The following is a 13,513-nucleotide window of genomic DNA, read 5'->3' as shown; positions in this document are numbered from 1 at the left end:
GGTAGAAGACCATGGTACAGGGGGTCCTCAACAAAACATCCGGTAGGAGGGAATGGGAGAAGGAAAGAAATAACGCGTCGAGCTATTACACACCGTGGCCCGGATTCAGATACAATAGTGTATCTATCGGCGGGCGTAACGTTTCTCAGATACGTTACGCCACCGTAAATTAGGGCGCAAGTTCCGTATTCAGAAAGAACTTGCGCCCTAAGTTACGGCGGCGTAACGTATGTGGTCCGGCGTAAGCCCGCCTAATTCAAATGTGGATGATGTGGGCGTGTTTTATTTAAATTACATGTGACCCTGCGTATTTGACGTTTTTTACGAACGGCGCCATCCGTGAACGTATCCCAGTGCGCATGCTCCAAATTAACCTGCAAAAAGCCAATGCTTTCGACATGAACGTAAATTACGCCCAGCCCTATTCGCGAACATCTTACGCAAACGACGTAATCGATGTAAAATACGACGCTGGCCCGACGTCCATACTTAACATAGGATACGCCTCATATAGCAGGTGTAACTTTACGCTGGAAAAAGCCTAACCGAAAAAAATGTAAAAAAATGCGCTGGGCGGACGTACGTTTCTGAATCGGCGTATCTACCCAATTTGCATATTCCTCGCGTAAACCTACGGAAGCGCCACCTAGCGGCCAGCGTAAATAGGCAGCCTAAGATACGACGGTGTAAGAGACTTACGCCGGTCGGATCTTAGGGAAATCTATGCGTAACTGATTCTCTGAATCAGTCGCATAGATACGACGCCGCAACTCAGAGTTACGACGGCGTATCCGGAGATACGCCGTCGTAACTCGTCTCCGAATCCGGGCCCGTGTATCCTAAGTTACACATCTACCCACAAATATGAGGTTTCTTTGTATATGTAATCCAATGTATGTTAAACATGTTTGTTATGTGATATTAAATAATAAATATTATATATTCCACCACTGTGTTCATTTTTGCCATCATGAACTTCATTTAAAGTCCCACCCCTTTTCTCACTTCCTGTTCCTCCTCGGTAAACTTGTCCCCATCATCTGGCTGGGGGTTAGTCAGCCAGAACAGTTAGTAAGAAATTCAAAGAAAAAAAAACATTTAGAAGGGAAATCGAAGGAAAGGGTAAGTGAACCAACAATGCACGAGCTTAAAGGAACCCATTTAGAAAAAAAAAAAAAAAAAAAAAAAAACTTTACAACCCCTTTAAGTCATGTTCCAACACTTCAGGCTGGTCCCTTTTGCAGGTATAGCTATTTAAAACATAGTATCAAAAAAGCATAGTTATAAAAAACATCAGGACAACAATACAAAACAAGAACAAAACATATATTGCGGAACCAGACAGGTCACCGGGCTACAGTAGTCCCCGGCCTGGTTGGTCCCGCAATATACGTTTTGTTCTCGTTTTGATGCAGGCATCATCCCGGTACCGTTGTTTAGAGCCGGCGATTGGCTATCCAGAAATAACAACCGATGCCGCTAACATTCCCCCGCTGCTCTGACCAGGTCTCCCGTCCCACCGCGTGACCCGATCCTCGATCCGGCGCCTCCAGTGTCCAGGCACAGACTGAAACTAAGCCGTAAACTACTTTGATTCAGTCTCCGCAATGTAAACACGGAAGTGACGTCATGACGTCACTTCCGGGTTTCTCGGCTGCCAATGGCGCCGGATTTAAAAAAAAAGTACACAGTATTCAGAATCGCCGTTTTCGGCGATCTGAATACTTTGAAGTGCAAAGGAGGGATCCCTCCATAAAGAGTACCTGTCACCACCTATTACTGTCACAAGGGATGTTTACATTCCTTGTGACAACAATAAAAGTGATCAAAATGTAAAAAATAAAATACAAAAATGTTATATTATAAAAATAAAAAAAAATAAAAATTATATATATATATATATATATATATATTAATTATAAAAATAAAATAAAGAAGAAAAAAAATTAAAAAATATATTAATTATAAAAATAAATAAGAAGAACAAAATAAATTATAATAAAAATAAAGAAAATAAATAAGAAGAAAAAAAAGAAAAAAATTTAAACCGCCCCCCTCCCCAACAAAGAAAACGCATACGGAAGTCACGCCCACATATGAAAACGGTGTTCAAATCACACATGTGAGGTTTCGCCGCGATCGTCAGAGCGAGAGCAATAATTCTAGCCCTAGTCCTCCTCTGTAACTCTAACCTGGTAACCGGGAAAAAAGTTTAAAGCGTCGCCTATGGAGATTTTTAGGTACAGTAGTTTGTCGCCATTCCACGAGTGTGTGCAATTATAAAGCGTGACATCTTAGGTATCTATTTACTCCAGGGCTCGACAAATCCCGGGCGCCAGGTCGCCATGGCGACTAGAAATAGGGTCCTGGCGACTTGAATTGGAAGGGGGGAATTTTTTGGTGAGCTGGGGCCATCTGGTGGTGGCCGTTGGTATTACAAGTTAAGCATTACAAGTTAAACAGCAATTCTAATGTTGTTTTTCACTATTTTCACTGCCATCTTCTTCCCTCTAATTAGAACCCCCAAACATTATATATATTTTTTATCCTAACACCCTAGAGAATTAAATGGCGACCGTTGCAATACTTTCTGTCACGCCGTATTTGCGCAGCGGTCTTACAAGCGCACTTTTTTAAATTAAAAAATAAGACAACAGTAAAGTTATCCCCAATTTTTTTATTAATATGAAAGATAATGTTACGCCGAGTAAATTCATACCCAACATGTCACGCTTCAAAATTGCGTCCGCTCGTGGAATGCCGACAAACTTTTACCCTTTAAAATCTTCATAGGCGACGTTTAAAAAAAATCTACAGGTTGCATGTTTTGAGTTACAGAGGAGGTCTAGGGCTAGAATTATTGCTCTCGCTCTACCAATCGCGGCGATACCTCACGTGTGGTTTGAACACCGTTTACATATGCGGGCGCTGCTCACGTATGTGTTCGCTTCTGCGCGCAAGCTCGTCGGGACAGGGCGCGTTTTCTTGCTCCTAACTTTTTTACCTGGCTCCTAGATTCCAAGCAAATTTGTCAACCCCTGATTTACTCGGTGTAACATCATCTTTCACATTATGCAAAAAAATTGGGCTAACTTTACTTTTTATTTTTAATTCATGAAAGTAAATTTTTCCCCAAAAAGTTGCGTTTGAAACACCGCCGCACAAATGCCGTGCGACATAAGATATTGCAACAATCGCCATTTTATTCTCTAGATTCTCTGCTAAAATATATATATATATATATATATATATATATATATATATATATATATATATATATATATATATATATATATATGGGTTCACCAACAACAGTCCACGGCTAACCAGGTAAAGCAAAAACAAAAAGTACCGTATTTATCGGCGTATATCGCGCACTATTTTCCCCTTAAAATAAGGGGAAAATCGTGGGTGCGCGATATACGCTGATAGCCGCTTCCCGCGCTCTGTTTGAAATCCTGCGCCGACATATACCGAGTGCAGTACACTCGGGTATATTCGGCCAGGTTCGGCTTCGCTCGTGCTCACGCATAAACGTCACAGAGCGTGAGCGCGAGCTAAGCCGAGCCTTGCCGAATGTACTGCACTCGGTATATGTCGGTGAAGTATTCAAACTCAGCGCGGGAAACGAGCGGGGACGACGCCGCAGAAGGACGCCGGACCCACCGAAGAGGACACCGGACCCGCCGAAGAGGACACCGGACCCGCCGCAGAAGGCCACCGGACCCGCCGCAGAAGGCCACCGGACCAGACGAGGCCGCCGATGGACGCCGCGCAAGACACCAAAATTGTAAGTACAAAAAAAACGTTTTTCCCACAGGATTGGGTCAACTTTAGGGGTGCGCAGTATACGCGGGAGCGCGTTATACCACGATAAATACGGTAAGCACAAAATTTATCTTCAAATTGGTCACAATCACATCATTTGGTGCTGCACCCCTCTGACCTCCCAGGCCGTATGTGGATTTGGTGCTGCACCCCTCTGACCCCCCAGGCCGTATGTGGATTTGGTGCTGCACCCCTCTGACCTCCCAGGCCGTATGTGGATTTGGTGCTGCACCCCTCTGACCCCCCAGGCCGTATGTGGATTTGGTGCTGCACCCCTCTGACCCCCCAGGCCGTATGTGGATTTGGTGCTGCACCCCTCTGACCTCCCAGGCCGTATGTGGATTTGGTGCTGCACCCCTCTGACCCCCCAGGCCGTATGTGGATTTGGTGCTGCACCCCTCTGACCCCCCAGGCCGTATGTGGATTTGGTGCTGCACCCCTCTGACCTCCCAGGCCGTATGTGGATTTGGTGCTGCGCCCCTCTGACCCCCCAGGCCGTATGTGGATTTGGTGCTGCACCCCTCTGACCTCCCAGGCCGTATGTGGATTTGGTGCTGCGCCCCTCTGACCCCCCAGGCCGCATGTGGATTTGGTGCTGCACCCCTCTGACCCCCCAGGCCGTATGTGGATTTGGTGCTGCACCCCTCTGACCTCCCAGGCCGTATGTGGATTTGGTGCTGCACCCCTCTGACCTCCCAGGTCGTATGTGGATTTGGTGCTGCACCCCTCTGACCTCCCAGGCCGTATGTGGATTTGGTGCTGCACCCCTCTGACCTCCCAGGTCGTATGTGGATTTGGTGCTGCACCCCTCTGACCTCCCAGGTCGTATGTGGATTTGGTGCTGCACCCCTCTGACCTCCCAGGCCGTATGTGGATTTGGTGCTGCACCCCTCTGACCCCCCAGGCCGTATGTGGATTTGGTGCTGCACCCCTCTGACCCCCCAGGCCGTATGTGGATTTGGTGCTGCACCCCTCTGACCCCCCCAGGCCGTATGTGGCTTCTGGTAGATGTCACTGCGAAGGTTTATCTCCGTTTCTCCATAGCTCGTCATTTCTCCGTTGCTCCATGCTACTCACCATAAACCCAACAAACAATCACAACGAGCAAGAACCAGCTCTGCCTATGGCAAAGGCAATTATCCTTCCAAGTCGAACGTCTGTCCACCCCCCGGAGACGTTGATCTGTTCCAGCCCAAGAATAACTTCATATTCCGCTTAAACCCGCACAGCTCCAATCGTAGAGAAACACTTCTAGACGACGGAACGTCCTACTTTTAAAAAAACGCCGCTCCTTGAAGTTGCCGATTACAGCAAGCGGTTCCGGAGAGCGAGCAAGCGGTTCCGGAGAGCGAGCAAGCGGTTCCGGAGAGCGAGCAAGCGGTTCCGGAGAGCGAACCCACACAAGAGACGATTGTCCTGGGTCTGGGAGGAAGAAAGGCAGGAAGACACACAGGAATCTATTCTTTAGATCAGACAAGCCTCTTCCAGGTAAAATTCTTCCCAATGATCACAGTACCAGATGCCGAACTGATCAATCGCCCTGTAATTACCAGCTCACCTTGCTCATTGCTCTCCATAATGACATACAGCTGGCGGCCTCCACAACGCCAGAGGAATGTCAGGTGAGCTATTTTCGGGAATGTGTTCTGTAGGTAAATGCAAGCTATCAATTTTTCATAGAGACTACTGCTAAAAATTATATATATATATATATCACACACGGGGGCTCGACAAACCCTGGGCGCCAGGTCGCAATTGCGACTAGAATTAGCGACCTGGGGCGGCACAGCTGGAATACCCAGACTGAAACCCCGCAACAACGATCGCCACGATGCGTGCCCCCGGGGGCGCGCATCGGCTCAATATCCCGAGGACGTCATATGACGTCCAGTCAGGCTATTGAAACCACTTTGCCGACGTCTTTTTGCAACAGGGCGGGCGCGGCAAGTGGTTAAACCCACACCTTGTATAGGTTGTTCTGTATGAACTGGTCTGCAAGGATGAGAAAATAAATTCTCCTGATAAAATCAAAATAACGAATCACCTGCTAGTGGCATGTGACAGCGTGTGATAACAGGGGAACCTTCCAAGCCTAGAGCGGAGTATCCGGCTTTGGAATGACTAGAAGACTGCGTCTGTTACACCCGGGGTCAGCTCTCGGGGCGGGTTATGGGGAGGGGAGGAAAAAACATAAGGAAGCATAAAGTGGATTATTTCTCCCTTCTATAAATCTTGTGTCCATTACACTAATGAAGCTGTCAGGAGTTCTACCGTCTGCTAGGAGATAGAGCTGGTTTACGCTCACAACAAAATCCAAGCAATAAACAAATGAATGCGCCCTCACGGGAGGACGAGAAACAGGTACAACTGACCCACATGTCTGAGCGGCAGAGTGACAGTGCCTTGAAAAAGTATTCATACTTTGACGGGCCCCCCCTGTATATGGTGCACCCATCAAAAATATGTGTCAAAAAGTGTCCGCCATAAGGTCGCAGTACTGGACAAGTCGGGGGGGGAAAAGGGACGAGTCGGGGGGGGAAAAGGGACGAGTCGGGGGGGGAAAAGGGACGAGTCGGGGGGGGAAAAGGGACGAGTCGGGGGGGGGAAAAGGGACGAGTCGGGGGGGGGGAAAAGGGACGAGTCGGGGGGGGGGAAAAGGGACGAGTCGGGGGGGGGGAAAAGGGACGAGTCGGGGGGGAAAAGGGACGAGTCGGGGGGGGAAAAGGGACGAGTCGGGGGGGGAAAAGGGACGAGTCGGGGGGGAAAAGGGACGAGTCGGGGGGGGAAAAGGGACGAGTCGGGGGGGGAAAGGGACGAGTCGGGGGGGGAAAGGGACGAGTCGGGGGGGGGAAAGGGACGAGTCGGGGGGGGGGAAAGGGACGAGTCGGGGGGGGGGGGAAAGGGACGAGTCGGGGGGGGGGGAAAGGGACGAGTCGGGGGGGGAAAGGGACGAGTCGGGGGGGGGAAAGGGGACGAGTCGGGGGGGAAAGGGACGAGTCGGGGGGGAAAAAGGGACGAGTCGGGGGGGGAAGGGGACGAGTCGGGGGGGAAAGGGACGAGTCGGGGGGGGAAAGGGACGAGTCGGGGGGGGAAAGGGACGAGTCGGGGGGGAAAAAGGGACGAGTCGGGGGGGAAGGGGACGAGTCGGGGGGGAAAGGGACGAGTCGGGGGGGGAAAGGGACAAAAACCAATTTAAATCCCAAATAAAATCAGATTTAAAGATAACAATTCTGAATTTTTAGATTTTTTTTTTTTTTTTTAAAACTATTATTGGATTTTCATCTAGCCTGTGGAGTTGATGGGAAGATGGATGGAGACAAATAGAAAACCTGTTAGAGACGGAAAAAGACTGAGGCTACCAATACTCAGACCAGCCCGTCTGGCGCCAACAGCCGTGCCACGTTCAAAGTCCCTTCAATCCCCTTTGTTACCCATGTACAGCTTAAACTTCAGCAAGTCGTCTTCACCGCATCTAAATGCAAGTAGTTGCTGCCGTGCGATTGGCCCATTAGCAATTTGTGTTACCAAGCAATTGTACAGACGTACCTAATAAAGTGGCCGGTGAGCGTATATTTATTAATAACAACAACAACCCATCCACACAATGATATTACACACCAAGCACATCAAATACGTCTCACAATGAGGACATAAACCTGCATACAGAAGACAGGATAATAATAATAAAGTTTCCGTACCGGTGCCCCCCCCCCCCCCTCTACTGTATAAATGGAAGCGCCCCTCCTGTAATTGTATCTATGGTGTGCCCCCCTGGACTCTGGATATGCCCCCTTGTACTCTGTATATGGTGCCCCCTCATCCCCCCTGTACTCTGTATATGGTGCCCCCTCACACCACCTGTACTCTGTATATGGTGCCCCCTCACACCACCTGTACTCTGTATATGGTGCCCCCTCACCCCCCCCCCTGTACTCTGTATATGGTGCCCCCTCACCCCCCCCTGTACTCTGTATATGGTGCCCCCTCATCCCCCCTGTACTCCGTATATGGTGCCCCCTCACCCCCCCTGTACTCTGGATATGGTGCCCCCTCACCCCCCCCTGTACTCTGTATATGGTGCCCCCTCACACCACCTGTACTCTGTATATGGTGCCCCCTCACCCCCCCTGTACTCTGGATATGGTGCCCCCTCACACCACCTGTACTCTGTATATGGTGCCCCCTCACCCCCCCTGTACTCTGTATATGGTGCCCCCTCACCCCCCCTGTACTCTGGATATGGTGCCCCCTCACCCCCCTGTATATGGTGCCCCCTGTACTCTGTATATGGTGCCCCCTCACCCCCCCTGTACTCTGTATATGGTGCCCCCTCACCCCCCCCCTGTACTCTGTATATGGTGCCCCCTCACCCCCCCCCCGTACTCTGTATATGGTGCCCCCTCAACCCCCCCCCCTTGTACTCTGGATATGCCCCCCTGTACTCTGTATATGGTGCCCCCTCACCCCCCCCTGTATATGGTGCCCCCTCACCCCCCCCTGGACTCTGTATGTGGTGCCCCTCACCCCCCTGTACTCTGTATATGGTGCCCCCTCACCCCCCTGTACTCTGGATATGGTGCCCCCTCACCCCCCCTGTACATGGTGCCCCCTCACCAACCCTGTACTCTGTATAGGGTGCCCCCCCCTGGACTCTGTACATGGTGCCCCCTCACCAACCCTGTACTCTGTATATGGTGCCCCCTCTCTGTTATGCCCCCTCACCCCCCCTGTACATGGTGCCCCCTCACCAACCCTGTACTCTGTATATGGTGCCCCCTCACCCCCCTGTACTCTGTATATGATGTCACACAGAGAAGGACAGTAGAGAGATGAGAATGATGGTGGTGGGTAGCTCTCCTCATACAGGTGTACACACACTATACATATATATGATGCTCAGACGCCGGGGCCCGGAGCACACAGCCCTCCCCGGACAGCCCAGTCTCACCCGCTCCGTCAGCGGCTCCTCAGGTGGGGCCCCTCCGCCCGCCTCTCACAGATCGCAGCTCCCCCTGACACAGCTAAAAAAAAAAATATACAATCCCCACCACCTCCAGACAACCAAAACACAGAGCAACGCCGACCAATCCGGGGGGGGCTCTGCCCTGACGTCAGCGCACTTCCGGTCCCCGTGCGGAAGGCGGAAGCGCCGTTTGTGTGTGGAGGGTCACGTGGGCGGCCCGCGCCGTGCTGACTGGGGAGTTCCGCCGCGCTGTGGCCGTTGTCATGGAGAGTAAGTGACCCGGGAGACGCGGAGAGAGAGGGGGGGTCTTTATAGGAGAACGTGGATTTCTATTCATTCTACTAAGAGAATTAAAGCCCAAAGATTTCCATTTTACACAAATTCCTGACAATCTTTTAGTTGCTATCGGTGACAACACAACTTTTTTTTTTTTTTTATATCCTGGTGTCACAGCAACAGGAAGTGATGGAAAATCCCCCTGCCGGTGGTCATGGAGAATATTAAAGTGGTTGTAAACAATTGGGGAAAAGTTACACCTACAGGTAAGCCTAGATTAAGGTTTACCTGCAAGTGCTTGCTATATCTCCGAGATATTTGCAATTTCCCAGAGCGACGCCTTCTTCTGCGCATGCGCCGTCTTGAAGGAGCACGCTGTGCTGTTTCCAGCTGGGGTCGTGCCCGTTAAAGGCGGCTCCCGCGTGCATGCGCCGGAGTGACGTCACCCGCAGTAGTGTATTTAGGATTTGTGCTGCCCTAGGCCTGACTAAACTCCTTGTGGGTGTCAGTGGAAGGAATGGCGCCTCCTTGGTGTCAGTGGGAGGAATGGCGCCTCCTTGTGGGTGTCAGTGGAAGGAATGGCGCCTCCTTGGTGTCAGTGGGAGGAATGGTGCCTCCTTGTTGGTGTCAGTGGAAGGAATGGCGCCTCCTTGTTGGTGTCAGTGGGAGGAATGGCGTCTCCTTGTTGGTGTCAGTGGAAGGAATGGCGCCTCCTTGGTGTCAGTGGAAGGAATGGTGCCTCCTTGGTGTCAGTGGGAGGAATGGCGCCTCCTTGTGGGTGTCAGTGGAAGGAATGGCGCCTCCTTGGTGTCAGTGGGAGGAATGGTGCCTCCTTGTTGGTGTCAGTGGAAGGAATGGCGCCTCCTTGTTGGTGTCAGTGGGAGGAATGGCGTCTCCTTGTTGGTGTCAGTGGAAGGAATGGCGCCTCCTTGGTGTCAGTGGAAGGAATGGCGCCTCCTTGGTGTCAGTGGAAGGAATGGTGCCTCCTTGTTGGTGTCAGTGGAAGGAATGGCGCCTCCTTGTTGGTGTCAGTGGGAGGAATGGCGTCTCCTTGTTGGTGTCAGTGGAAGGAATGGCGCCTCGTTGGTGTCAGTGGAAGGAATGGCGCCTCCTTGTGGGTGTCAGTGGAAGGAATGGCGCCTCCTTGTGGGTGTCAGTGGAAGGAATGACGCCTCCTTGTGGGTGTCAATGGAAGGAATGGTGCCTCCTTGGTGTCAGTGGGAGGAATGGCGTCTCCTTGTTGGTGTCAGTGGAAGGAATGGCGCCTCCTTGGTGTCAGTGGAAGGAATGGTGCCTCCTTGTTGGTGTCAGTGGGAGGAATGGTGCCTCCTTGTTGGTGTCAGTGGAAGGAATGGCGCCTCCTTGTTGGTGTCAGTGGGAGGAATGGTACCTCCTTGTTGGTGTCAGTGGGAGGAATGGCGCCTCCTTGGTGTCAGTGGAAGGAATGGCGCCTCCTTGTTGGTGTCAGTGGAAGGAATGGCGCCTCCTTGTTGGTGTCAGTGGAAGGAATGGCGCCTCCTTGTTGGTGTCAGTGGAGGGAATGGCATTGGCGCCTCCTTGTTGGTGTCAGTGGAAGGAATGGCGCCTCCTTGTGGGTGTCAGTGGGAGGAATGGTGCCTCCTTGTTGGTGTCAGTGGGAGGAATGGCGTCTCCTTGTTGGTGTCAGTGGAAGGAATGGCGCCTCCTTGGTGTCAGTGGAAGGAATGGTACCTCCTTGTTGGTGTCAGTGGGAGGAATGGCGCCTCCTTGTGGATGTTAGTGGGAGGAATGGCGCCTCCTTGTTGGTGTCAGTGGAAGGAATGGCGCCTCCTTGTTGGTGTCAGTGGAAGGAATGGCGCCTCCTTGGTGTCAGTGGGAGGAATGGCGCCTCCTTGTGGGTGTCAGTGGAAGGAATGGTGCCTTCTTGTTGGTGTCAGTGGAAGGAATGGCGCCTCCTTGGTGTCAGTGGGAGGAATGGTACCTCCTTGTTGGTGTCAGTGGGAGGAATGGCGCCTCCTTGTGGATGTTAGTGGGAGGAATGGCGCCTCCTTGTTGGTGTCAGTGGAAGGAATGGCGCCTCCTTGTTGGTGTCAGTGGAAGGAATGGCGCCTCCTTGTTGGTGTCAGTGGAAGGAATGGCCCCTCCTTGTTGGTGTCAGTGGGAGGAATGGCGCCTCCTTGTTGGTGTCAGTGGAAGGAATGGCGCCTCCTTGTGGGTGTCAGTGGAAGGAATGGCGCCTCCTTGTTGGTGTCAGTGGGAGGAATGGCCCCTCCTTGTTGGTGTCAGTGGAAGGAATGGCGCCTCCTTGTTGGTGTCAGTGGAAGGAATGGCGCCTCCTTGGTGTCAGTGGGAGGAATGGCGCCTCCTTGGTGTCAGTGGAAGGAATGGCGCCTCCTTGTTGGTGTCAGTGGAAGGAATGGCGCCTCCTTGTTGGTGTCAGTGGAAGGAATGGCGCCTCCTTGTGGGTGTCAGTGGAAGGAATGGCGCCTCCTTGTTGGTGTCAGTGGGAGGAATGGCCCCTCCTTGTTGGTGTCAGTGGAAGGAATGGCGCCTCCTTGTTGGTGTCAGTGGAAGGAATGGCGCCTCCTTGGTGTCAGTGGGAGGAATGGCGCCTCCTTGGTGTCAGTGGAAGGAATGGCGCCTCCTTGGTGTCAGTGGGAGGAATGGTACCTCCTTGTTGGTGTCAGTGGAAGGAATGGCGCCTCCTTGTGGGTCTCAGTGGAAGGAATGGCGCCTCCTTGGTGTCAGTGGAAGGAATGGCGCCTCCTTGGTGTCAGTGGGAGGAATGGTACCTCCTTGTTGGTGTCAGTGGAAGGAATGGCGCCTCCTTGTGGGTCTCAGTGGAAGGAATGGCGCCTCCTTGTGGGTCTCAGTGGAAGGAATGGCGCCTCCTTGTTGGTGTCAGTGGAAGGAATGACGCCTCCTTGTTGGTGTCAGTGGAAGGAATGGTACCTCCTTGTGGGTGTCAGTGGAAGGAATGGCGCCTCCTTGTGGGTGTCAGTGGAAGGAATGGCACCTCCTTGTTGGTGTCAGTGGAAGGAATGGCGCCTCCTTGGTGTCAGTGGAAGGAATGGTGCCTTCTTGTGGGTGTCAGTGGAAGGAATGGCGCCTCCTTGTGGGTGTCAGTGGAAGGAATGGCGCCTCCTTGTTGGTGTCAGTGGGAGGAATGGCGCCTCCTTGTGGGTGTCAGTGGAAGGAATGGCGCCTCCTTGTTGGTGTCAGTGGAAGGAATGGCCCCTCCTTGTTGGTGTCAGTGGAAGGAATGGCGCCTCCTTGTGGGTGTCAGTGGAAGGAATGGCCCCTCCTTGTTGGTGTCAGTGGAAGGAATGGCGCCTCCTTGGTGTCAGTGGAAGGAATGGCGCCTCCTTGGTGTCAGTGGAAGGAATGGTGCCTTCTTGTGGGTGTCAGTGGAAGGAATGGCCCCTCCTTGTGGGTGTCAGTGGAAGGAATGGCGCCTCCTTGTGGGTGTCAGTGGAAGGAATGGCGCCTCCTTGTGGGTGTCAGTGGAAGGAATGGCGCCTCCTTGTGGGTGTCAGTGGAAGGAATGGCGCCTCCTTGTTGGTGTCAGTGGAAGGAATGGCCCCTCCTTGTTGGTGTCAGTGGAAGGAATGGCGCCTCCTTGTTGGTGTCAGTGGGAGGAATGGCGCCTCCTTGTGGGTGTCAGTGGAAGGAATGGCCCCTCCTTGTTGGTGTCAGTGGAAGGAATGGCGCCTCCTTGGTGTCAGTGGAAGGAATGGCGCCTCCTTGTTTGGTGTCAGTGGAAGGAATGGCGCCTCCTTGTTGGTGTCAGTGGAAGCAATGGCGCCTCCTTGGTGTCAGTGGAAGCAATGGCGCCTCCTTGGTGTCAGTGGAAGGAATGGCGCCTCCTTGGTGTCAGTGGAAGGAATGGTGCCTCCTTGTTGGTGTCAGTGGAAGGAATGGTGCCTCCTTGTTGGTGTCAGTGGGAGGAATGGCGCCTCCTTGGTGTCAGTGGAAGGAATGGCGCCTCCTTGGTGTCAGTGGAAGGAATGGTGCCTCCTTGTTGGTGTCAGTGGAAGGAATGGTGCCTCCTTGTTGGTGTCAGTGGAAGGAATGGCGCCTCGTTGGTGTCAGTGGAAGGAATGGCGCCTCCTTAGTGTCAGTGGAAGGAATGGCGCCTCCTTGTTGGTGTCAGTGGAAGGAATGGCGCCTCCTTGTTGGTGTCAGTGGGAGGAATGGCGTCTCCTTGTTGGTGTCAGTGGAAGGAATGGCGCCTCCTTGGTGTCAGTGGAAGGAATGGCCCCTCCTTGTTGGTGTCAGTGGAAGGAATGGCGCCTCCTTGTTGGTGTCAGTGGAAGGAATGGCGCCTCCTTGGTGTCAGTGGGAGGAATGGCGCCTCCTTGTGGGTGTCAGTGGAAGGAATGGTGCCTTCTTGTTGGTGTCAGTGGAAGGAATGGCGCCTCCTTGGTGTCAGTGGGAGGAATGGTACCTCCTTGTTGGTGTCAGTGG

The 13,513-nt window shown here is 52.4% G+C and overlaps 2 protein-coding genes across 4 annotated transcripts in view; one reads left to right on the top strand and one right to left on the bottom strand.

Annotated features, from left to right (window-relative positions):
• TECPR2 (tectonin beta-propeller repeat containing 2) overlaps window positions 1–8,938 on the bottom strand; it is a 74,136-nt gene extending 65,198 nt beyond the window's left edge. Inside the window, exon 1 of one of the 2 annotated variants that reach the window (XM_040332996.1) lies at window positions 8,777–8,938. The gene's annotated coding sequence lies outside the window, so the exon portion shown is untranslated. The remainder of the gene's footprint in view (window positions 1–8,776) is intronic. The other variant, XM_040332995.1, reaches the window with a different exon arrangement.
• An 11-nt stretch (window positions 8,939–8,949) lies between these two features.
• Window positions 8,950–13,513, top strand: part of LOC120920763 (cyclin dependent kinase 2 interacting protein) — a 35,181-nt gene continuing 30,617 nt past the window's right edge. Inside the window, exon 1 of one of the 2 annotated variants that reach the window (XM_040333043.1) lies at window positions 8,950–9,061. In XM_040333043.1, the coding sequence (XP_040188977.1) occupies window positions 9,055–9,061 (7 nt within the window). In that variant the 5' untranslated portion in view covers window positions 8,950–9,054. Of the gene's footprint in view, window positions 9,062–9,237; window positions 9,334–13,513 lie in introns of those variants that run through there. The other variant, XM_040333042.1, reaches the window with a different exon arrangement.

This window comes from Rana temporaria, chromosome 13, assembly GCF_905171775.1.
Source record: "Rana temporaria chromosome 13, aRanTem1.1, whole genome shotgun sequence".
Classification (NCBI taxonomy): Eukaryota; Metazoa; Chordata; class Amphibia; order Anura; family Ranidae; genus Rana; species Rana temporaria.
This window is presented reverse-complemented; position numbering and strand designations above follow the sequence as displayed.